The sequence below is a fragment of the Triticum aestivum genome, chromosome 2A (genome assembly GCF_018294505.1).
Source record: "Triticum aestivum cultivar Chinese Spring chromosome 2A, IWGSC CS RefSeq v2.1, whole genome shotgun sequence".
NCBI lineage: Eukaryota > Viridiplantae > Streptophyta > Magnoliopsida > Poales > Poaceae > Triticum > Triticum aestivum.
The window spans coordinates 669,891,797-669,916,380 of NC_057797.1; the positions used below are offsets into that span (position 1 = coordinate 669,891,797).

The 24,584-nt window shown below is 46.3% G+C and overlaps 1 protein-coding gene across 1 annotated transcript; it reads right to left on the reverse strand.

The window, feature by feature from the left end:
• Positions 1 to 21,493: 21,493 nt before the first annotated feature.
• LOC123185853 (subtilisin-like protease) lies at positions 21,494 to 24,177 on the reverse strand. The gene has a single exon (XM_044597667.1). The coding sequence runs from the start codon at positions 24,105 to 24,107 to the stop codon at positions 21,702 to 21,704; it is 2,406 nt and encodes an 801-aa protein (XP_044453602.1). The 5' UTR covers positions 24,108 to 24,177; the 3' UTR covers positions 21,494 to 21,701.
• Positions 24,178 to 24,584: the final 407 nt, after the last annotated feature.

Consider the following 24,584-nt stretch of genomic DNA (forward strand, 5'->3'; position numbering starts at 1 on the left):
CACATACCTATTCCTTTTCAGAGTCTGAAACATTCTGGAAAGTGTCCCTTATGTATTCCTCCGGGGTTACGGTTTCAATAACATTGGTTTCAACATTTATAGGATTACCTGAGATATAATGTTTAATTCTTTGACCGTTCACCACCTTCGGATTTGTGCCTTCGAAGTTGTTGATTTTTATGCCACCGGAACGATAGACCTCCTCGATAACGTAAGGACCTTCCCATTAAGAGAGAAGTTTTCCTGCAAAAAACTTAAACGAGCATTGTATAATAATACATAATCACCTACATTAAACTCACGCTTTTGTATTCTTTTGTCATGCCATCTTTTGACTTTTTCTTTAAACAACTTGGCATTCTCATAGGCTTGGGTTCTCCATTCATCAAGTGAGCTAATGTCAAATAACATCTTCTCACCAACAAGTTTGAAATCATAGTTGAGCTCTTTAATAGCCCAATAAGCCTTATGTTCTAGTTCGAGAGGTAAGTGACATGCTTTTCCATAAACCATTTTATACGAAGACATACCCATAGGATTTTTATGTGCAGTTCTATAGGCCCATAATGCATCATCAAGTTTCTTGGACCAATTCTTTATAGATCTATTAACAGTCTTTTGCAAAATTAATTTGAGTTCTTCATTGCTCAATTCTACTTGACCACTAGACTGTGGGTGATAAGGAGATGCAATTATATGATTAACATCATACTTAGCAAGCATTTTACAGAAAGCACCATGAATAAAATGTGAACCACCATCAGTCATTAAATATCTAGGGACTCCAAACCTCGGAAAAATAACTTCTTTAAGCATCTTAATAGAGGTGTTATTATCAGCACTACTAGTTGGAATAGCTTCTACCCACTTAGTAACGTAATCAACAGCAACTAAAATATGTGTATATCCATTAGAGGCAGGAAAAGGTCCCATATAATCAAAGCCCCAAACATCGAATGGTTCAATAACAAGTGAATAATTCATAGGCATTTCTTGATGTCTACTAATATTACCAATCCTTTGACATTCATCACAAGACAAGACAAACTTACGGGCATCCTTGAAGAGAGTAGGCCAATAAAAACCGGATTGCAATACCTTATGTGCAATTCTATCTCCAGCGTGGTGTCCTCCATAAGCCTCGGAATGACACTTGCGTAGGATCTGTTCCTGTTCATGCTCAGGTACACAACATCTGATAACACCATCTACTCCTTGTTTATAAACATGTGGGTCATCCCAAAAGTAATGCCTCAAATCATAGAAAAACTTTTTCTTTTGTTGGTATGTGAAACTAGGTGGTATAAATTTAGCAACAATATAATTAGCATAGTCAGCATACCATGGAGCAGTATGAGAAGCATTTATGACATTTAATTGTTCATCAAGAAAGCTATCATCAATGGGTAGTGGGTCATCAAGAACATTCTCTAGCCTAGACAAATTGTCTGCAACAGGGTTCTCAGCTCCCTTTCTATCAATAATATGCAAATCAAATTCTTGTAGCAAGAGAACCCATCTAATAAGTCTAGGTTTAGCATCTTTCTTTTCCATAAGATAGTTAATAGAAGCATGATCCGTGTGAATAGTTACTTTAGAATCAACAATATAAGGTCTGAACTTATCACAAGCAAATACAACTGCTAAGAATTCTTTTTCAGTAGTAGCATAATTTCTCTGAGCATTGTCTAGAGTTTTACTAACATATAGAATAACATTTAATTTCTTATCAACTCTTTGCCCTAGAACAACACCTACAGCATAATCACTAGCATCACACATAATTTCAAAGGGTAAATTCCAATCAGGTGGCTGAACAATAGGTGCAGAGATCAATGCTTTCTTAAGTATTTCAAATGCTTCTACGCAATCATCATAAAAAACAAATGGTATATCTTTTTGTAGTAAATTAGTCAGAGGCCGAGAAATTTTTGAGAAGTCCTTAATGAACCTCCTATAAAAACCGGCGTAACCAAGGAAACTTCTTATACCTTTGATGTCGTTGGGACATGGCATCTTTTCAATAGCATCAACCTTAGCTTTATCAACTTCAATGCCTCTTTCAGAAACTTTATGCCCCAAGACAATACCTTCATTAACCATAAAGTGACACTTCTCCCAATTCAAGACAAGGTTAGTTTCTTCACATCTCTGCAAAACTCGATCAAGGTTGCTTAAGCAATCATCAAAAGAGGATCCATAGACAGAGAAATCGTCCATGAAAACCTCACAAATCTTTTCACAAAAGTCAGAGAATATAGCCATCATGCATCTCTGGAAGGTAGCAGGTGCATTACATAAACCAAAAGGCATACGTCTATAAGAAAAAGTACCGAACGGGCAAGTAAAAGTGGTCTTAGATTGATCATCAGCTGACACAGGTATTTGAGAGAAACCAGAATAACCATCTAGAAAGCAAAAATGTGTATGTTTGGATAATCTTTCTAGCATTTGATCAATAAAAGGTAATGGGTAATGATATTTTTTAGTAGCCTTATTTAATTTGCGGAAATCAATTACCATCCTATAACCTGTAATAATTCTTTGCGGAATCAATTCATCGTTATCATTAGGAACGATAGTAATACCTCCCTTTTTAGGGACACAATGGGAAGGACTTACGCACTGACTATCATCAATGGGATAAATTATACCTGCCTCAAGGAGCTTTAGTATTTCCTTTCTTACCACTTCTTTCATCTTAGGATTCAGCCGTCATTGGTGATCACGAACTGGTTTGGCATCTTTCTCCAAATTTATTTTGTGTTGACATAGTATGGGACTAATGCCCTTAAGATCATCAAGAGTATATCCAATAGTAGCACGGTGCTTCTTCAGAGTTTTCAATAATCTCTCTTCTTCATGCTCTAAAAGGTTAGCACTAATAATAACAGGATATATCTTCTTTTCATCAAGATAAGCATAATTAAGAGTATCAGGTAGTTTAAGCTCAAACACGGGATCACCCTTGGGTGGAGGAGGATCCCCTAGGATTTCAACAGGCAAATTGTGTTTCAGGATGGGTTCCTGTTTAAAGAATACTCCATCTATTTCCCTTCTTTCATTCATAAACATATCATTTTCATGGTCTAGCAAATACTGTTCTAAAGGATCACTAGGAGCCACGGCAATAGAAGCAAGACCAATAATTTCATCTTTACCAGGCAATTCCTCTTCACGTTGTTGTCTATGAAATTTAGAGAAATTAAATTCATGAGACATATCACCTAAACCAATAGTAACCACATCCTTTTTGCAATCTATCTTAGCATTAATTGTGTTCAAGAAGGGTCTATCAAATATAATGGGACAAAAGCTATCTTGTGGGGAACCAAGAACAAGAAAATCAGCAGGATATTTAGTTTTCCCACACAAGACTTCAACATATCTAACAATTCCCATTGGTGAAATAGTATCTCTATTGGCAAGCTTAATTGTGACATCAATATCTTCTAACTTAGCAGGTGCAATATCATGCATAATTTCTTTGTATAAGTCAATAGGTATTGCACTAGCACTAGCACCCATATCACATAAGCCATGATAACAATGATCTCCTATTTTAACAGAAATAACAGGCATGCCTACCACAGGTCTAGGTTTATCTTTAGCACAAGGTTTAGCAATTCTAGCAGTTTCATCACAGAAATAAATAACATGCCCATCAATATTATCAGACAAGAGATCTTTAACAATAGCAATATTAGGTTCAACTTTAACTTGCTCAGGAGGTGTATAAGTTCTAATATTGCTTTTACGAACCACAGTTGAAGCTTTAGCATGATCTTTTATCCTAACAGGAAAAGGTGGTTTCTCAACATAAGCAGTAGGAACAATAGGATCATTATAAGTGACAGTCTTTTCTTCAACTTTAATAGGTGCAGCTACTTTTACTTCTATGGGAGGATGATATTTAAACCACTTCTCCCTAGGGAGATCAACATGAGTAGCAAAAGATTCACATAAAGAAGCTACTATTTCAGAGTCAAGTCCATATTTAGTGCTAAATTTACAGAAAACATCGGTATCCATAAAAGATTTAACACAATCAAACTTAGGTGTCATACATGATTCCTTACCTTCATCGAGGTCCCAATCTTCATAGTTGCGTTTAATTCTTTCCAATAAATCCCATTTGAATTCAATAGTCTTCATCATAAAAGAGCCAGCATAAGAAGTATCGAGCATAGTGCGATTGCTATCAGAAAGCCGAGCATATAAATTATGAATAATTATTTCTCTTGAGAACTCATGATTGGGGCATGAATATAACATTGATTTAAGCCTCCCCCAAGCTTGAGCGATGCTTTCTCCTTCGCGAGGCCAGAAATTATATATATAATTGTGATCACGATGAACAAGATGCATAGGATAAAACTTCTGATGAAATTCCAATTTTAATTGTTTGTAGTTCCATGACCCCATATCATCACATAGCCTATACCATGTCAATGCATCTCCCTTCAAAGATAAAGGGAAGACCTTCTTCTTAATAACATCTCTGGGCACACCTGCAAGCTTAAATAATCCACAAACTTCATCAACATATATTAGGTGCTCATCAGGATGCTTTGTTCCATCTCCTGCAAAAGGATTAGCTAGCAGTTTTTCTATCATACCCGAAGGAATTTCAAAGCAGACATTTTCATTTTCAGTAGGTTCAGTAGGTTGGGGAGCAACTCTTTGCTCTACTGGTCGGGGCAAAGATACCCCGAACAAGCCCCTCAGAGGATTACTTTCCATAGTAACAAGTGACAGTAAATTTCAGCACACTATATAAATTTTTCCTTCCCAAATTCCACCTACCAAAGGCGCTTCACTCCCCGGCAACGGCACCAGAAAAGAGTCTTGATGACCCACGAGTATAGGGGATCTATCTTAGTCCTTTTGATAAGTAAGAGTGTCGAACCCAACGAGGAGCAGAAGGAAATGATAAGCGGTTTTCAGCAAGGTATTCTCTGCGAGCACTGGAATTATAGGTAACAGATAGTTTTGTGATAAGATAATTGGTAACGAGCAACAAGTAACAAAAGTAAATAAAGTGCAGCAAGGTGGCCCAATCCTTTTTGTAGCAAAGGACAAGCCTGGACAAACTCTTATATAGAGAAAAGCGCTCCCGAGGACACATGGGAATTATCGTCAAGCTAGGTTTCATCACATTCATATGATTCACGTTCGGTACTTTGATAATCTGTTATGTGGGTGAACTGGTGCTTGGGTGTTTTCCTTACTTGGCCAAACATCCCACTTATGATTAACCTCTATTGCAAGCATCCGCAACTACAACAAAAGTATTAAGGTAAACCTAACCATAGCATGAAACATATGGATCCAAATCAGCCCCTTACGAAGCAACGCATAAACTAGGGTTTAAGCTTCTGTCACTCTAGCAACCCATCATCTACTTATTACTTCCCAATACCTTCCTATAGGCCCAAATAATGGTGAAGTGTCATGTAGTCGACGTTCACATAACACCACTAGAGGAGAGACAACATACATCTCATCAAAATATCGAACGAGTACCAAATTCACATGACTACTAATAGAAAGACTTCTCCCATGTCCTCAGGAACAAATGTAACTACTCACAAAGCATATTGATGTTCATAATCAGAGGGGTATTAATATGCATACAGGATCTGAACATATGATCTTCCACCAAATAAACCAACTAGCATCAACTACAAGGAGTAATTAACACTACTAGCAACCCACAGGTACCAATCCCGGACTTAGAGACAAGAATTGGATACAAGAGATGAACTAGGGTTTGAGATGAGATGGTGCTAGTGAAGATGTTGATGGAGATTGCCATCTCCCGGTGAGAGGAGCGTTGGTGATGACGATGGTGATGATTTCCCCCTCCCGGAGGGAAATTTCCCCGGCAGAACAGCTCCGCCGGAGCCATAGATTGGATCCGCCAAGATTTCGCCTCGTGGTGGCAGAGTCTCATCCGGAAAGATGGCTTATGATTTTTTTCCTCATCGAAAGACTCCATATAGCAGAAGATGGGCATCGGAGGGCCACCAGGGGGCCCACGAGGTAGGGGGGCGCGCCCCCCACCCTCGTGGGCATGGTGTGGCCCCCCTGGTGATCTTCTTGCGCTCAGTATTTTTTATATATTTTGAAAATGACTTCCGTGAAGTTTCAGGACTTTTGGAGCTATGCAGAATAGGTCTCTAATATTTGCTCCTTTTCCAGCCCAGAATCCCAGCTGCCGACATTCTCCCTCTTTATGTAAACCTTGTAATATAAGAGAGAATAGGCATAAGTATTGTGACATAATGTGTAATAACAGCCCATAATGCAATAAATATCGATATAAAAGCATGATGCCAAATGGATGTATCACCAATGCCTATGAATTTATCCTTATTGATTTTGCTGCGTTACTACTGCTATCATCGCTGTTACACTTGCTACAAAATATTGCTATCACTATTACTGTTACCATTGCTACTGTTACTACTATCAAAACTATCAAACTACTCTGCTACTCATCACTTTGATGCAGATAATTAATCTCCAGGTGTGGTTGAATTGACAACTCAACTGCTAATACCTTCAAATATTCTTTGGATCCCCTTGTGTCGAATCTATAAATTTTGGTTGAATACTCTAGCCTCGAAAACTGTTGCGATCCCCTATACTTGTGGGTTATCACCTGTGAACCAGGCTTCAATGACGATGTGTCCGGCGCGCAGATTGTCTTCGGCATTGCAAGGCGGGTTCCTCCTCCGAACACCTTAAAGTAGTTGATCAACAAGAACTATGTCCGGATCTGTTTAACAGGTTAACCCTCCAACCATAAAGGCATAATACTTAAAATAAGATATATCCATCGACAGCTTTTTCCAGCGAAACTTCACGCTTAGCTCTGCTATCATTTTGAGCCGTTTTTGGGCCTCCTGCCTCGAGTTTCAATACGCAACTCCTATTGACACGTCTTGTCAAAGCAGAGATCGTGTCCCCTTATTGCGGGATTCTCATCAATACGAGTTTTGGTAATCTAACCGTGTTGTGCGCACTACCACTTGGGAACATGCGAGTTTTAAGGCTCGAGGGAGGGGACGCTTGATATTCGCAGCCCATATAAGTGGATAGAATCCAACTCCTCTGTCCCACGCCTCATCCTCTCTCTGCCTTCCCATCCTCGAGCTCCAGTGCCCAACTTCCAAGATTTCTCCCCTCCACAACTCTTCCGACCATGGCCAGCTCTCAAGGCAAGTGGATGGCCTCCGGCGTCACGGAGGAGAACATCAAGGAGGCGCGGGAGGTGTCGTATCTAACCGCGAAAATCAAGCACAAGCTTCCCAATCCGGCGCAGGTCATCCCCACTCCGGGGCCCGGCGAGATGGTGGTGTTCATCCCCCACTTCCTTCGTGGACTCGGATTCGCCCTCCACCCCTTTGTGAGGGGTCTCATGTTCTACTACGGGCAGGATTTTCATGATCTGGTCCCAAATTCGTTCCCCACATCTCGGCGTTCACCGTTGTGTGTGAGGCCTTCCTCCGGGTCCCTCCACATTTCAGCTTATGGCTCAAGATTTTCAACGTGAAGCCGAAGGTGGTCGATGGGCAACATGCGGACTGTGGTGGCGCCATGGTGAGCAAGCTCCCCAAAGTCAATTGGCCAAAGGGAGTTTTTGTGGACACCGTCTGGATATGGCAACAGGAATGGTTCTATCACAAAACCCTGCGGCCCTAAGTGGACAGCTGCTCCAGCCTTCAGATCCGGACCCCCGCTAAGGCTCACATCCTGGACCAACAAGGGTCCGGACTGGGGATTAGTCAATGAGGTATTGCTGCTACAGAAACGCGTCCAAGGCATGATAGCGAGGGACATTACCCTCGCTGATGTGATCCAAGTGATGCTGATCCGCCGAGCACTTCCCTACCAGCAGTGGACCCTCAAGATGTGGGAGTTCAATCCGAAAGGACCGCGGACCCTACAACGGTTCTACAACACAGCGCATAAGGGGATCTGGAAGCATCTTTTTAAGAAGCAGAAGTCATGGCCAAAGTCATCGGGTGACACCGTCCTCGACAGCAACCATCCAACCTCCAAGGTAAATTCTAAAACCTCCGAACACCAATTGGTTCATCCATCCAAAGGAGAAGTATTGAGTAGTCCACCTCCAAACATGTCTGGACCAAGAAGGCAGAGCAGATCCATTGTCTGGCTCCGCTCCCCGAAAACCCAGCCGATCCTCTACTAATGAGGATGTTGGTCCCGGGGCCATACCAAGTGTCGATAAAGAAGGACAAGAAGAAGAAGAAGAAGAAGAAGAAGAAGAAGAAGAAGAAGAAGAAGAAGAAGAAGACGAAGAAGAAGAAGAAGAAGAAGAAGAAGAAGAAGAAGAAGAAGAAGAAGAAGAAGAAGAAGAAGAAGAAGAAGAAGAAGAAGAAGAAGAAGAAGAAGAAGAAGAAGAAGAAGAAGAAGAAGAAGAAGAAGAAGAAGAAGAAGAAGAAGAAGAAGAAGAAGAAGAAGAAGAAGAAGAAGAAGAAGAAGAAGAAGAAGAAGAAGAAGAAGAAGAAGAAGAAGAAGAAGAAGAAGAAGAAGAAGAAGAAGAAGAAGAAGAAGAAGAAGAAGAAGAAGAAGAAGAAGAAGAAGAAGAAGAAGAAGAAGAAGAAGAAAGAGGAGGGCACTTCGGACGCAGTGTCCGGAGAAGCTGATGCCCAGTCCTCTCACGAGGGCGACGAGGAGGAGGAGGAGGAGGAGGAAGAATAAGATCCTCCCCGCAAGGGAAAGAAGAGGGAGGCCTCCGAAGACCTGGAGGCCGAAGAATCCAAGAGGGACAATATTACCCTCTCCGATGACTCAGAGTCACACACCGAGGCCATCCCGAAGTACCGTCACCAGACCAAGCCCCAAGCCGACTCGTAAGTAGTCTGGGATTTTTCACGTACATCCAATCTCTATGGACTGTGATGATAACTCTAAGTTCTATTTTTTAGTCCGGCACGCAATCTCCCCCAGATATCCTCATCCTCGGGGGATCTACCACCGGAGATGATGGAGAGCGAGTCGCCTCAACTAGCTTCTGCGCCGCCTAGGGCAGATGATGCTGAGGTGTCATCCTAGAGGCCCTCCCCGGGCCTTGAAGAGATGCGGGGGAGGGGGCCGACTTAATGGCGCCGGAGGGCAATACCTCTGCTGCCGAAGGACTGGGGGGTACGACCCCCATGGAGACCCATGACGGGGGCCTCGGTCAATCTGAACCCCAGCTGTATACTACTCTAGAGACCCATACGACTCCAGAGTCTAGTGAGCGACCCCCTGCGGGAGAAGGGGAAGCGGCGACCTTTGTTAATCCGGAGGCGCCGAATCCCACGGCGGACGCACTGCGAAGTGCATCCGTCCTGGATGAGCACCGCATCCTGATGGGTATGGTGGCTGAGAAGATTCAGTCCGCCAAGAGTAGACTGAATGCGGCCTTCTCCAGCCTACTAGTAGGCTTCGAGGTACGCAATGTAATATCTTTGATCATTTTTATGAGAAATATGCTTGTATAAAGATAGTAGCCCCTGAGACTGTTCGGTTCTTTGAAAGAAAAGCGAGCAGAGGATCAAAAGTTAGTTGTCAGGTGGTAACATGCTATTTTATTTGGATTAAAACAGGCCTCTCTATTGGCGGCGACTACCCAGACCGCGGAAGTTTCTGAACTCAAACGGAAACTGGCGCGAGCCGATGAGGACCAAGTCCTTGTTAACACGAGGCTCGACCAGGCACAAGGTATAAAATACATCTTACTTTATACCTGTTTATGTCCGTGTTCTGTGAAATTTCAAGAGCTTCAATGTGCGTGTTTGTACAGATGGTGCCGCCACGGTTGAGACCCTCAAGGGTGAGCTTGCCCAAGCCAAGGAGCAAGCGAAGGTAAGCACGGCGGCCGCTGATAAAGCGGCTGCAGACTTAACGGCCGAAGAGGCCGCTTGGCACCATGTTGAGGAACGGGTGACCGAGGTGGAGCAGAAGCTCAAGGACGCCACCCGCGAGTGCGAGTCCCTAGAAGAGGAAAATAAGGCGAAGGGGGCCGAAATCACCAAGGCCCTTCAAGATGCCAAGGAGGCGCGGTCCAAATCCCGTGCGGCGCGCGAGGAAATCCGTCAAGCCGGACAGATAGCGGCTGGTAAGCCCTTTCTTTTACAGGCTAAATGTGGGGATCGGAAATATGCCTTGCTTAATAAATTGTGGAGTTCTCTAGACGCATATGTGGATCTGCCGAAGAGTGCTGCAGACGCCACCCAATTCTTCCAGGCCCAGGAGGGGTACGCAAAGGAGAAGCTCTTCTGGTCGCAGTTTGCGGGGCAGGAGCGTCCCACACTGCTAAATGACCAGATGGCACAATGGGCGGAGCTACATAAGATGTCCAGCGCAGCCATGGAGGACGTCATAGTTCGGTTGTGGCCAACCAAAGCTATTCTGGACAGCTACTTCGGTCTTGTGCGGCGTCTCGTTGATGCGCTGCCCCGAATTGACACCGTCAAGAGGTGGTCCTGCATAGAGGGAGCGCGAATGGCCTTTGCCCATGTCAAGATGCACTGAGGAAAGATGAATGTCGAAAAGGTGGAAGTTAAGGGTCTGCCCAAAAGCAAGGACCATCGCACACCGGAGCGCTATTTTGAGGACGTACTAAAAGGTTGCCGCCTTGTAGAAGGCCAATGCTCGAAGGATGTAGTGTTTGAGTGAACGAGTCCGAACTATTCAGGAGTTTGTATTATAAACTAAGGCTTTTGTAATATATTCATGCCTTTATGAAGAGTTTTATCCTCCTGTGTGCCTGTTTTTATATCTGAGAATTCCCAGTCGTCGGCTTCAGCCCCCATGTAGATACTACTGGGGTGTTCGGAATTGCACATGACTACACTTAACCCAACGTCTTGGTCCATGAAGGAGGTGTCAGTGCGGTGAACCAGGCAATCGGACTATGCGGTTTTATTGCTCTCACTTAGCCATACAATTTTCACGATGGGTCTACAAAGTAGCCCCTGGTATGTGTGCGGCTATCCCAATGCGGATGCGTTGCATATGTGACCGGAAAAAAAGTCCTTCTTGTAATACAGAAAAAATCACTAAAGATTTTAATAAGTCGTCGAGTGGCTGACCAGCTCTCGCCGCATCATGACAGTGAGTTTTCGGCTTTCTCTACTGAGGTGCTTAACCGGACGAACCAGAAACACAATCGCAGTTGTTCTCCCTTTACTACCCTAGCCGATCAGACGGAACGTAAGGTAGCAAACACACGAGCCGGGCAACCCAACTATTGACCAAAAACGTGATTCGGAGCCGATGCATATAGTGCTGAGCTCGGGACGCCGAATTGTGCTATAAAGTTGTTCGGACTTTTTGTTTGGCAACACATGTGTTGCCATATAGAGCCCCTAGCAATTTGTGCCGAGGTGTGCATGAGATAAAGAGGGTATGATAATCACCAAGGCCATTTTACATGCTGGGGGTCTAAGGCTAAAAAGCTCCATATAGGTTCTTGAGTGAACTTGTGGTCTACAAAATCCGTTGCACCTTCCTGCTGCACGTATGTGCCGCTTTCCCCTAAGTAAGAAAGATTCCTTGAGAGGAATGGTCTTCGACTATTTGTAAGGAACCGGGCTCGGAGAGAGTCCTTGTGAGTCCCTAGGATGAGTAGGTTTTAATTCACATGTGGTAAAAGATAAGAAATAAGTAAAAAGGAGGGGAAGGCCATGTAGGGTCGAACCGTACTATAGGCCTGTGCGTATTTCGTCTCCGCTGATGCCCAAGGTACTTTGAGTTCGTAATTGTGCACTTGCGGTACGAATTTCACTGATGTACATGGCAATCGACAAAGGCGAAATTGCTAATCCAGCCCTAGAATTGCCGGGCTGCCGGCATGCGGAACCGACCGGCCTTGTGTAATAAAGTCCGGCGGCTTAATAGCTGACGAGGTGTGTGGCTTGACAGGGCTTTTTTGTACTTCGGCCGTAATGGCCGCGGCATGCTTCTTAGTACGGAGGGAGCATTCCATGTTTCCGTTGATTGTAATGACGCCACGTGGACCGGGCATCTTGAGCTTTAGATAGGCGTAGTGTGGGACCGTGTTAAAGCAGGCAAAAGCAGTTCGTCCGAGCTGTGCGTGATAGCCACTGTGGAAGGGGACGATATCGAAGATCAATTCTTCGCTTCGGAAGTTGTCCGACGAACCAAAGACGACTTCCAGTGTGGTTGAGCCCGTGCAGCGGGCCTCTACACTAGGTATTACTCCTTTAAAGGTTGTTTTCCTGGGCTTGATTCTTGATGGATCGATGCCCATTTTGCGGACAATGTCTTGATAAAGTAGATTGAGACTGTTGTTGCCGTCCATGAGGACTCGCGTGAGATGGAATCCGTCGATGATTGGATCGAGGATCGGAGCTGCCGAACATCCATGACGGATACTAGTTGGGTGGTCCTTTCGATTGAAGGTGATCGGGCAAGCCGACCATGAGTTGAATTTTGGGGCGACCGGCTCTATGGCGTAGACGTCCCGTAATGCGTGCTTGCGCTCCCTCTTAGGGATATGTGTGACATATATCATATTCACTATTTTTATCTTGGGGGGAAATTGCTTCTGTCCCCCTGTGTTCGATTGACGAGGCTCTTGGTCATCGTTGTCGCTGGGCGACCCTTTCCCCTTGTGTTCGGCGTTGAGTTTGCTGGCCTGTTTAAAGACCCAACAATTTCTGTTGGTATGATTGGCGGGTTTATCGGGGGTGCCATGAATCTGGCAAGGCGATCAAGTATTCTGACTAAACTGGATGGGCCATCTCTATTTCTCTTAAATGGCTTCTTCTACTGACCGGATTTTGAGCCACTGAATCTGGCGTTGACCGTCGTGTCTTCGGTATTGTCATTGTTGCTTCAACGCTTCTTTTTGTTGCGTTGGGGTCTGCCGTTGCCGTTTTTGGCTTCGGGCGTGCCAGGGTCGCTGGTACTATTGCTGCTACGAGCTAGCCAGCTATCTTCACCCACGCAAAAGCAGGTCATGAGTGTTGTAAGGGCTTCCATGGACTTTGGCTTCTCTTGGCCAAGATGTCGGGCGAGCCATTCGTCGCGGATGCTATGCTTAAAGGCCGCTAAGGCTTCTGCGTCCGAATATTCGACAATTTGGCTTTTTAATTAGGAACCTCGTCCGGAATTTTCTAGAGGACTCTCTAGGTTGCTGGACTATGTGACTGAGGTCGTCGGCGTCCGGAGGCCGGATATAAGTGCCTTGGAAGTTGTCTCTAAAGGCGTATTCCAAGTCTTCCCAGCTTCCAATAGAGTTTTTTGGGAGGCTGTTTAACCAGTGCCGAGCTGGTCCCTTAAGTTTTAGGGGGAGGTATTTGATGGCATGTATATCATCACCGCGAGCCATGTGAATGTGGAGAAGAAAATCTTCAATCCATATTGCGGGATCTGTTGTGCCATCGTATGATTCAATGTTCAAGGGTTTAAACCCTTCTAGGAAATGGTGCTCCATTACCTCATCGGTGAAGCATAGGGGGTGTGTGGCGCCTCTATATTGGGCGACGTCTCGACGCAGTTCGGGTGAAGTTCAAATGCAATTTTTGGCCTGGTGAGGTTGTGCTTATCGCGCCAGGCCTGTTGGCCGTCTTCTCGCGCTGGGGCATGCCCCCTTGATCCCTAGATTGATCTGGTCTGACCGGCTCTATTGTCCAGGTCTTGTCGTAGGTCGTAAGTGTATCCTGCAGCCGTTGTCTCTCTGCCTCTACGGCAAGGTGGTGCGGGCTGGTGTTTGGCTCAGGTTGCCGCTCTGTCCCGACCACATGGTGGTCGGTCAGGTTTGTCAGCGGCGTTATATGCTGGCGGTATAGGCTCCAGGGACTCATCATCGAATTGGGGTAGCAGCTTGCGCTTCGGGTAACTCTTAGTTGGGCGTGCGAGGCCGTATTCCTCGGCTTCCAGGACATTAGTCCATCTGTTATTGAGTAAATCCTGATCAGCTTGAAGTTGTTGCTGCTTATTTTTCAAGCTTCTTGCAGTGGCTATTAGCCGGCGCTTAAAGCGCTCTTGTTCGAGGGGTTCCTCCGGCACGATGAAATCTTTGTCGCTGAGGCTCACATCCTCTTCGGAAGTCGGTAGGTAGTTACTATCCTTCGAGCCCTCGTTCCCGACAGGATCGTCGGGGTTAACTTGCCCATCCTCCCAATCGTCCTGATTGGATGTTGGCTCGATAGGGGCTTCTTGGTCTTCAGCATACTCCGGAGTATTATTGTCTTCGGCGCGGGTATTGCTGTCCTTTTCGCGACGCGATTTCAAGCGGCGTCGCTGACGTCGATGTTTTGGAGGTGCCTCAGCAGGCTTGTATTCAATCAGATCCTTCTTGCCGTCTCTATCATCTTCTTTGGGTGTGTCCACCATATACATGTCATATGTGGAAGTGGCCGTCCAGCGTCCGGTGAACGGCGGGTTCTAGCCTTGCTCATCTCCAGCATCGTCGTTAGTACCGTCGATGTCTTCGGAGGTGTAATAGAGCATGTCGGATAAATCTTCGATAACGGCTATGAAGTGGGTGGTGGGAGGGAAGTAAATTCCCTGCTTTCAGCCCCAAGTCTAGGCCGGGCGCAAATTGGAAGCGATTTCTCTATGATGGCGAGGGATCCCATTAAGTCCAAAGCCTCGTTTAAGAGTGAGGTTTGGACGGGGAAGCGAGAGTCCGTGGAGTTGGGCGGGACGGAAGTTCCTTGGCCAAGCTCTTGTACCACGGACTTCGAGGGTCCGGAGCTAGTGTCCGGAGGAGAGTCCGACTTCATGATGATGGAGGAAGTCTGGCGTAACTCCGGGCCTGCCGGTGACACGCTCTCGTCCGGTTCTCCGGTGACAAGCTCTATAGCTGCAGAGAGTCCGACAGGCTCTAAACTCCCGTCCTCGGACCTGGTGATGTGCTCCGGATCTAAGGCCAGAGCAGCGGTTGGGGCCGCGAACCCTTGGAATACCAAGTCTCCTCGGATATCAGTGACATAGTTCAGATTTCCAAAACTGATCTGGTGACGGGGGCATAGCTGTCGATCAGCTCCAGGTGGCCAATCGAGTTGGCGCGCAATGCGAAGCCACCGAGTACAAAAACTTGGCCGGGGAGAAAAGTCTCCCTCAAGGCGGTATTGTTGTAGATGATTAATGGAGCCATCGGACCTTCTATTCACAGCACAGAGGAACTCTCAATGAAAGCACCAATGTCGGTGTCAAAACCGGCAGATCTCGGGAAGGGGGTCCCGAACTGTGCGTCTAAGGATCAAGGGTAACAGGAGGCAGGGGACACGGTGTTTACCCAGGTTCGAGCCCTCTTGATGGAGGTAAAACCCTACATCCTGCTTGATTGACTTTGATGAGTATAGGGGTTACAAGAGTTGATCTACCATGAGACTGTAATGGCTAAACCCTAGATGTCTAGCCTGTATGATTATGACTGCCTCTACGGACTAAACTCTCTAGTTTATATAGACACCGGAGGGGCCTAGGGTTGTACAGAGTCGGTTTACAGATAAAGGGATCTTCATATCTAAATGCCAAGCTTGCCATCCACGCGAAGGAGAGTCCCATCCGAACACGGGGGAAAGTCTTCTATCTTGTATCTTCGCGGCCCGTTGGTCTGGCCCATGTTGCACAACCCTGACGCCCGAGGACCCCCTAATCCAGGACTCCCTCAATATGCCCCCGTTACTAGACTTGAGTCCATCCGCATCTTACTTGGCTATGAAAATCACCATGATATTACCTTATACCAAATGGACATTAGTGCTTTTCTAAATGCTGAAATTGAGGAGGAAGTTTATGTTAAACAACCTCCTAGCTTTGTTAATCCTAAGAAACCCGACCATGCTTACAAACTTCACAAAGCTCTTTATGGTCTTAAACAAGCTCCTAGAGCGTGGTATAAATGACTGACTAAGTTCCTTATTGAAAAAGGCTTTGAGATTGGAAAAAATGATTCAACACTTTTTACTAAAAGGGTTAATGGAGAATTATTTGTGTGCCAAATTTATGTTGATGATATCATATTTGGTTCAACTAACCCTCATTTTAGTGAAAAGTTTGGAAAGCTAATGTTAGAGAAGTTTGAGATGTCTATGATGAGTGAACTCAAGTTCTTTCTTGGTTTGCAAATCAAGCAAACTAAGGAGGGTACCTTTGTCTCCCAAACAAAGTATACCAAGGACTTATTCAAGAAGTTCAACATGCAAGAATGCAAAGGTATGAATACACCCATGCCTACTAGTGGTCATCTCGACTTGACTAAGGATGGCAAACCGGTTGACCCAAAGGTTTGCCGCTCTATGATTGGTTCATTTTTATATCTATGTGCCTCCCGACCCGATATTATGCTAAGTGTGTGCATGTGTGCACGATATCAAGCGGCCCCCAAAGAATGTCATCTTAAGGCTGTGAAAAAGATAGTGAGATACTTAATTCATACACCAAATTTTGGCATTTGGTATCCTAAGAGGTCCTCTTTTGATCTTGTTGACTACTCTGACTCGGACTATGTCGGTGACATGGTTGATAGAAAGTCCACTTTGGGTACCTATCAATTTCTTCGTAGATCTCTTGTGTCTTGGTATCCAAGAAACAAAACTCGGTATCCTTATTCACCGCCAAAGCGGAATACATTGCCGCTGGTTCATGTTGTGCTCAATTACTTTGGATGACCCAAACTCTTACAGATTATGGGATACATGTGAAACATGTCCATTGCTTTGTGATAATGAAAGTGCTATTAAGATTGCTCACAATCCCATGCAACATTCTTGAACTAGCATATTGAAGTTCGTCATCATTTCATTCGAGATCATGTTGCTAAAGGAGACATTGACCTTAAGCATGTTCGTATCGATAAGCAATTGGCGGATATATTCACAAAACTGCTTGATGAGAAAGTATTTTTCCGCTTAAGAGGTGAATTGAACATTATTGATGCCTCAAACTTGGAGTAGGAACTCCATTTGGATGCATGCAAGGCATGAGCCTTTGACTAATCCTTGATATTTCTGATGATGATCATATGTCTTGGATCTACACTTTTACCCTTGTATGCTATCTAACCCTTGTAGGTACTTGGATGAGCTCGAATTCATGAGATTGCAACTCACTCACATCTTGAGCAATCTCTACATCACCAAGTCTCTACAATATGGTGGTTGAAGACAAGGAAGCATGAAACCTTTCAACATATCCTTTGACAAATTCTATATATCAAATTTCATTTGGTATCAAATTTCATGATTATCACTTTGGATACACAAGTGATCTTCCTTGCAAGACTAACCCATGTAGGTAGATGAACTCAAACTACAAGTGGTGCTCGCAACTCATTAATGAGCTACATCAACCTTGAGCGTCCCACACAACTTCAACTACATGATCAAGATCAACACCACCACCCAAGGTATGTTATTCCATCTTAGAGAAGCTTTACCCCAAGTCATGGGTCAAAGCAGCTCAACAAGATGTGAATACATCAAAATGCTTAAACGAAAAATGGAAACCCCATTTTGAGCTTAAACAATGAGTATGACCTATGATCAAGTGATCTCACTTGACCTCTCAGTCAATATACTCTAACATAGGTGACTTTGTCGCCGACCAACTCTAGATGAAGTTCTCCAGTGTTTTCTATGTCCTTGCATTTGTCTTTTGCATGTTTGTTTCCCTCTTCATCTAGATTTATTCTCCTTTCTCTATTTTGTTCTACATTCCCAGCATCCAATTCATTGCAAATCTTTCAGTAAATTCCCTGCAAATCTTTGTGAGATCTTATTTGCCTAGTGAGCTGAGATGACAATTGTGTTCTCTTTCTGCTGAATTCGGCCTCACTTGTTTGTTTCTTTCAGCTGAACTGAAAACAACTAGGTGCCACCGAAGAAAAGGACTCGGTGTTGCCGATTTCAATGCTGAGAAAACACATTGTCATTTGCATCCTGCGTATTTGTTCCAGCTCCACTCAATGATTATTGTCCTCTAACGACATCTTATATTACATGTTGCTTTGTAATGTGACTCAAGGACCAAACCTACTTGACTCTTGCTCCAGAAGATCTCTTCTTGGAAATTGATGTCAAAGGGGGAGAGAGCACATCAAAGCTTATCACATATGAGAGAATGCACTCCTTAAGCTTCTCCAGATGCTTTTACCCATAGAGGAGAGAAGTCACATGTCCTCAATAGGGGAAAGACATGTTAGCATGTGTTAAGTTTGTTATGTTTGTTTTGCTCTGATTTTCTTTTCCCTATCTTCTCCCATTATCCAATATCATATTTAGGGGGAGAAAGACATCTAAAGGAAGGAAATCTTCGAATTCATTGCATATCTTTACTCTTTGGGGACATGTCTATATCAAATAGAGTACTGAGTACTCACTCTCTACATGTCGTCCCAATCTTGGTACTCTTGTGGTTTCTTAAATTCCTTTGTCCAGTAGGTGTTCATGTGTTATCTAACCTTGTTTACTCAGGTTCATCTCTTCCAAAGCTACCTCAAGACCACAAGGTAAGTATATGCATCACATCCATGTGCATGATGATTTTATTGCTAATGTACATATTGTTTGCAAGAAGAAATCATGAACATATGGAGGTACATTTCCTATAGCTACATCATTGGCTCTGATGCACATAGCCAAGATACATGTAACTCATTGCTTGCTCTGTCATGGTCATGCATTGACATGCTCTTATATTCATATTCACATGATTGCATACATGTAGGGGGAGCATATGCATGTTACATGTCTTTCCAAAGCTTTACTTGTCATTCTTCACATCTTTATCTAAAGTTTTGATGTATGTTGTCATCAATTACCCAAAAGGGGGAGATTGAAAGCACAAGTGCTCCCTGGGTAATTTTGGTAATTAATGTCAACATATCTCTTGTTGGACCAATACTTTTATCTAGTATATTTCAAAGAGTTCAACAAAGGCGTGGCATGGACAAGAGGATGTGGAACCCCTTCAAGATGCTAAGGACAAATGTTGGCAAAAGCTCAAGACTCTACATTTTCATTTTAGTGATCCAAGATCACATTGAGTCCATAGGAAAGCCAATAAGGGGGTGAGGTGTTGCTTAATGGATTGCTTGCTCAAAGTGCTTAGTGATATGATCAAAAGCCCTCAACCACTTTCTCATTTCCACATATGTCCCAAACCTAAAGTCAAACTCGGCCCCACTGATTTGATCTATCCGGCGCCACCGAGTTCACTTGACATAGCCACTACCAGAAACCGTAATCAGTTCGGTCTCACCGATAGGTAGGTCTCACCGAGATGGGCTTGCAAACTCTCTGTTGCCTGTTGCAATTATCTCGGTCCCATCGAGATATGTAATCGGTCCCACCGAGTTTGCTTGACCAACTCTCTGTTTTTCTTATTACCAAAATCGGTCTCACCGAGTTTTTGTAATCGGTCAAACCAAGTTGAGGTTTTACCCTAACCCTAGCACATCGGTCCCACCGAGTTGATCATATCGGTCCCACCGAAAACTCTAACGTTCACATTTTGAACCATATCGGTCTGACCGAGTTTCTCGATTCGGTCCCACCGAGTTTGATGAATTGTGTGTAACGGCTAGATTTTGTGTGGAGGCTATATATACCCCTCCACCCATCCTCCATTCATGGAGAGAGCCATCAGAACATGCCTACACTTCCACTACTCATTTTCTAAGAGAGAACCACCTACTCATGTGTTGAGACCAAGACATTCCAATCCAACCACAAGAATCTTGATCTCTAGCCTTCTTCAAGTTGCTTTCCACTCAAATCATCTTTCCACCATATCCAAATCTGTGTGAGAGAGTTGAGTGTTGAGGAGACTATCATTTGAAGCACAAGAGCAAGGAGTTCATCATCAACATGCCATCTATTACCTTTTGAAGAGTGGTGTCTCCTAGATTGGTTATGTGTCACTTGGGAGCCTCCGTCCAGATTGTGGACTTGAACCAAGGAGTTTGTAAGGGCAAGGAGATCGCCTACTTCGTGAAGATCTACCCAAGTGAGGCAAATCCTTCATGGGCGATGGCCATGGTGGGATAGACAAGATTGCTTCTTCGTGGACCCTTCGCGGGTGGAGCTCTCCGTGGACTCGCGCAACCGTTACCCTTCGTGGTTTGAAGTATCCATCAACATGGATGTACGATAGCACCACCTACCGGAACCACGCCAAAAATCTCCGTGTCTCCAATTGCGTTTGCACACTCCAATCCCATCCCTTACTTTCTTGCAAGCTGCATGCTTTATTTTCCGCTGCTCATATACTCTTGCCATGCTTGCTTGAAATGTATTGTGAATGTTTAAACTTGTGCTAAAACTCCACCTTAACTTGAAGAAATTAAAAACTGCTACTTTTCTTTGTTGAGGGTCTAATCACCCCCCTCTAGACACCTCTTCTCGATCCTTTCAACCGCGGGGGGACAGGGGCTTACCTTTTCAGGCCGTCCTCTCGATCGCACTAGTGGGAAGCCGGCCGCCCACTATACGTGTCCTATTAAAAGTGGAGGAACGAACAAATAAAAAGAGAAAAAATAGAAGTGAAAGAAAAAACATTGAAAAAAATCACATGTTGTTGTCATGTGCGGTAATATTTACTTATATCTCATTTAGTAATAAGAGAAATCCTACCTTTCATCCGACAAATGAAGCCGCACGCATCGACCGCCTCCATGGCCATCCGATCTATTTTGATCAGACGACTCGCAGCCATCTCCAACCTTTGCAACTTGACCCATGTTGCAATGCAAGGAGCGCAACAAGGTGCTTGTTGCAAAGGTTGGTTGCCATGTCCATCACGCGCTAGCCTCATAGGCGATGGCTGGTCTTCGACCACTGCCAACAAGGCCCCGCCCACGTGCACCTCCTCTTCTCTTGTTCATCGCCGTCGGAGTCGCCCTGCATTGCGCCACCATGGAGCTTCGCTGCGCGTGTCTCAACCTAACAACCGAGCCTGACTGAGCGCCTTTGCCTATAGGTCATCGTCATCGAGAGCCTTCATGTTGGAACTCTGCTGTCAAACTCTTCCTTGGTGACCAAGTCGATGGATCCGGTGAGATCCACCACGCTGACAAGGAGTGCCGCCAACCTCACCTCGTCCTCATGTGCACGTGAGTTCCTCCATTGCGGCGCGTCCAGATTGCAAACAAAGGACGTGTCGAAATTGCAACATGCCTCTTGTTGCAATGGGACGGGACACATGTGAGCCAAAGATGTTTTTTTACAACAAGGGTTTTGTTACAGTTACAAACATGTGCCTTCTTGAAATTGGAACGCGGCTCTTGTTGTAATGGGACAGGACATGCATGAGCCAAAGATATTTTTATGTTTTGCAACAAGGCTCTTTTTGCGCGAGTCGCATATACCTTTTCGCAGCAAGGCTTTTGCTGTAGGATTTCTAAGAAAATCACGCTCGTGTTGAAGAGGAACCCAGTGTGTTTGCGCTATAGAAAATATAGGAACTCATGAGGCATACAATTTCTAAGAAACTAGACTTAACAGGAAATTTCTTTCTAATTGAGGGCAAAGTGATCCTTAAATACACCTCCTACCCAAATAAATACAATAGATCGCATGTCAATATAGAGGGGGACTGCAGCCACACATACATTTGCCCCTAAATGAAGAAAAACAGTTGTCGCGATCATCCACACCTGTATTTCAACACGAAGCAAAGAAAACAAAACAAAACAAAACAATCTGTCACTCGAGCAAAGAACTAACATGAGCTGAAGGCCCCTCAGCTCCCGACGTGGCCTCCTCCTCCCCGTCGCCGGGCAATATGAGGATCGGGCTTCGCACGATGTGCTTGCTGGAGACCCACTTGAGCTGCCCTTCGACGGCGCCTTCCGGCACGGCCGCCGCCTTGACGGAGACCGTGTAGTTCAAGACCTCGTCCAGCTCCTTGAACTCCAGCTTCGTCGGCGTCACTTCCACCGTCACCGATTTCGGCACCTCAACCTCCATCTCGTACGTCGAGCTTGCCACACCGACGTTGGTCACCGCGCGGGTGGCGTTCACGGTGGTGTCTGCCTTGTCGATGATGATGGTGATCGACGGGTAGTTGAGGTCCTTCTCGCCGATCTTTGTTATCTTGGTGCAGTCCACCGCCGGCTCCGGGTGGATGATCGAGTTCACCTGCTGGTCCGTGTAGTTGAGCCCGCACAGGTAGGGGACGTAGTCCGACGCCGACAGGTTGTACACCAGCCCCGGGTCCATGGCTTTCTTCGGGTTCACGTGCCCGGCGCCCGTGGCAAAGTACGTCGCCTGCGTGCCGTCCACGTCGGCGAACGGTTTCTTCTTGTTATCGGTGGTTTCGGTGGTCGTCATCAGCGCCGACTTGATGGCGGCGGGCGACCACGTCGGGTGCGCGTTCTTCAGCAGCGCGGCGACCCCGGCGAGGTGCGGGCACGACATGGACGTGCCGGACTTGACGTCGAACTTGGGCATCTCTGCTTTGGGCGGCAACACCAAGTCCGCGATGCCGGGGACGCCCGCGAGTATGTTCACTCCCGGGCCGATGATGTCAGGCTTTAGAATCCCCCGGCTTTGCAGGTTCGGCCCCCGCGCCGAGAAGGGCGCCATCATCGGCGACCGCGGGGTGTCGAACGACGTTCCTTTCAAGATGAAGTTCGCCGTGGCTTCTTTCTCGGACTGCACGTAGGTCTTGAGCTTCTGCCCGACTTTGTAGGGCACTTGCACCGTCGGGACGACGTGGGGCCTCGGGATGATCACCGGGCCAAACACCTCAGAGGTGACGACGATCATGCCGAACCCTCCGGCCTTTTCGACCATTTTGGCCTTGGTGGTGCTAGGGGTGCCGCCAGTCTCGCAAATGACGATCTTCCCGGTGACGTTCTCCGCACTCAACACGGTGTCGCTGGTGCACTTACCGTCGCCCACGTCGCGCGCCAACGGCCGCAGCTCCTTCCCGTAGTCCTTGACTTCGCTGAGCGACTCGCCGTCAAGTTCATCTCCACTGCCAAGCTTCACGGTGGCCGCGAACCGCCTGTCGGTGGTGCTCGCCCCCACGGTGAGAAGCCAGGGTGCCCCGTTGGCGACGGTTGCCGGGTTCGGGCCGATGTTGCCAGCCGCCGTGCTGACGAACACGCCGTTGAGGGCAGCGGTGTATCCGGCGAGCGAGACGGGGTCCTCCGAGAAGTCAGCGTCCGGGTTCCCGCCAAGAGACATAGAGAGCACGTCGACGCCGTCCTCGATGGCATCGTCGACCGCCGCGAGTATGTCATCCCGGTCGCAGCCCTTCTGCTCGAAGCACACCTGGTAGAAGGCGATGTGCGCGCGGGGCGCCATGCCGACCGCCGTGCCCACCGCGAGGCCGGATATGTTGGCGTCGGGCACGAACGCGCCGGCGGCGGTGCTGGACGTGTGCGTCCCGTGCTGGCCCTCGTTGATCGGGAGCACCGGGTCGTCGACGCCCTTCCACTTCCACTTGGCCGACTCGAAGAAGGACCGCGCGCCGATGAGCTTGTTGTTGCACACGGTGTTGTTGAAGTCGCACCGGCCAGTCCACTTCTTGGGCGGCGGCTTCATCCCCTCGCCGTCGAACGACGGGTGGCCGGCGTAGATGCCGTCGTCGAGGACCCCGATGATGATGCCCTCGCCCATGTTGCTGGTGTTCCAGACGCCTTCCCCGGCGCGGTCCTCGCCCATGAGCCCCAGCATCTTGGGCGTGTGCGTGGTCATGAGGTGGTACGTCTTCTCAGGATAGGCCTTATAAAACCAGTCCTTCTTTTTCATCTCCTCCAGCTCCTCCACCGTGAGACGGGCGGAGAAACCATTGACGACGTTGCGGTAGGAGTATAGGAGCCGGGTGACGGAGGAGGGGTCATTCTCCATCGCCTCCTTGGCCATGTCGCACACCTCGGCCAGGAGCGACGCGTGCCAGCTCGACGTGTTCTTGTACAGCTTCGTGTCGTACACGTACGGGCTGCGCACGATGATGAGGAAGTTCTTGTGCAGGCCGGTGTCATTGCCATGGGGGCCATGGCTCGCCGCCGGGGTCGCAGCTACGCACAGGAAGAGGAGGACGGAGGCGACGCGGAGGGCGAGACGCGGCGGCGAGCATCCTCCATGGATTCGATTGTCCATTTGGGTCTAAGGAGAATGATCAGAGGAGGGAGTTGCGCGAGGTAGCGTTACATATGGGGAGTTTGCTCTTGTGATCTCTAAAGATGGAACGTAGCCTTCTGTGGTCAGACGGCGAGATGGCTTAATAAAGATAGCAAAGGCATGCAATAATTGGGGAGGCTTTGCTCTGACCAGAAGTTCAATTAGACTCTGTGTTTTCATTTCAGGGCTTTTCTTGTAGAGGAAATGAAGGAGAGACTAGATGCCTTGAAATGAAGCTGAAAGTAGGCGACTACGAATTTCCCCCATGATTTTGCTAAATGCAGGTCAACTAGATTTTTTTCATGCGTTGATTACTCTGTTTTGATGTCCGTGCAAGACAGAGGAAATCAAAACTAGATCACATGTCTAGCACCATCGTCTTTCTTTTTCTGCCTGTAAAACAGAGAGCTTGATTCAGGTAAAAGCATTCTTTGAACAATCAGTCAAGAGGCCGGT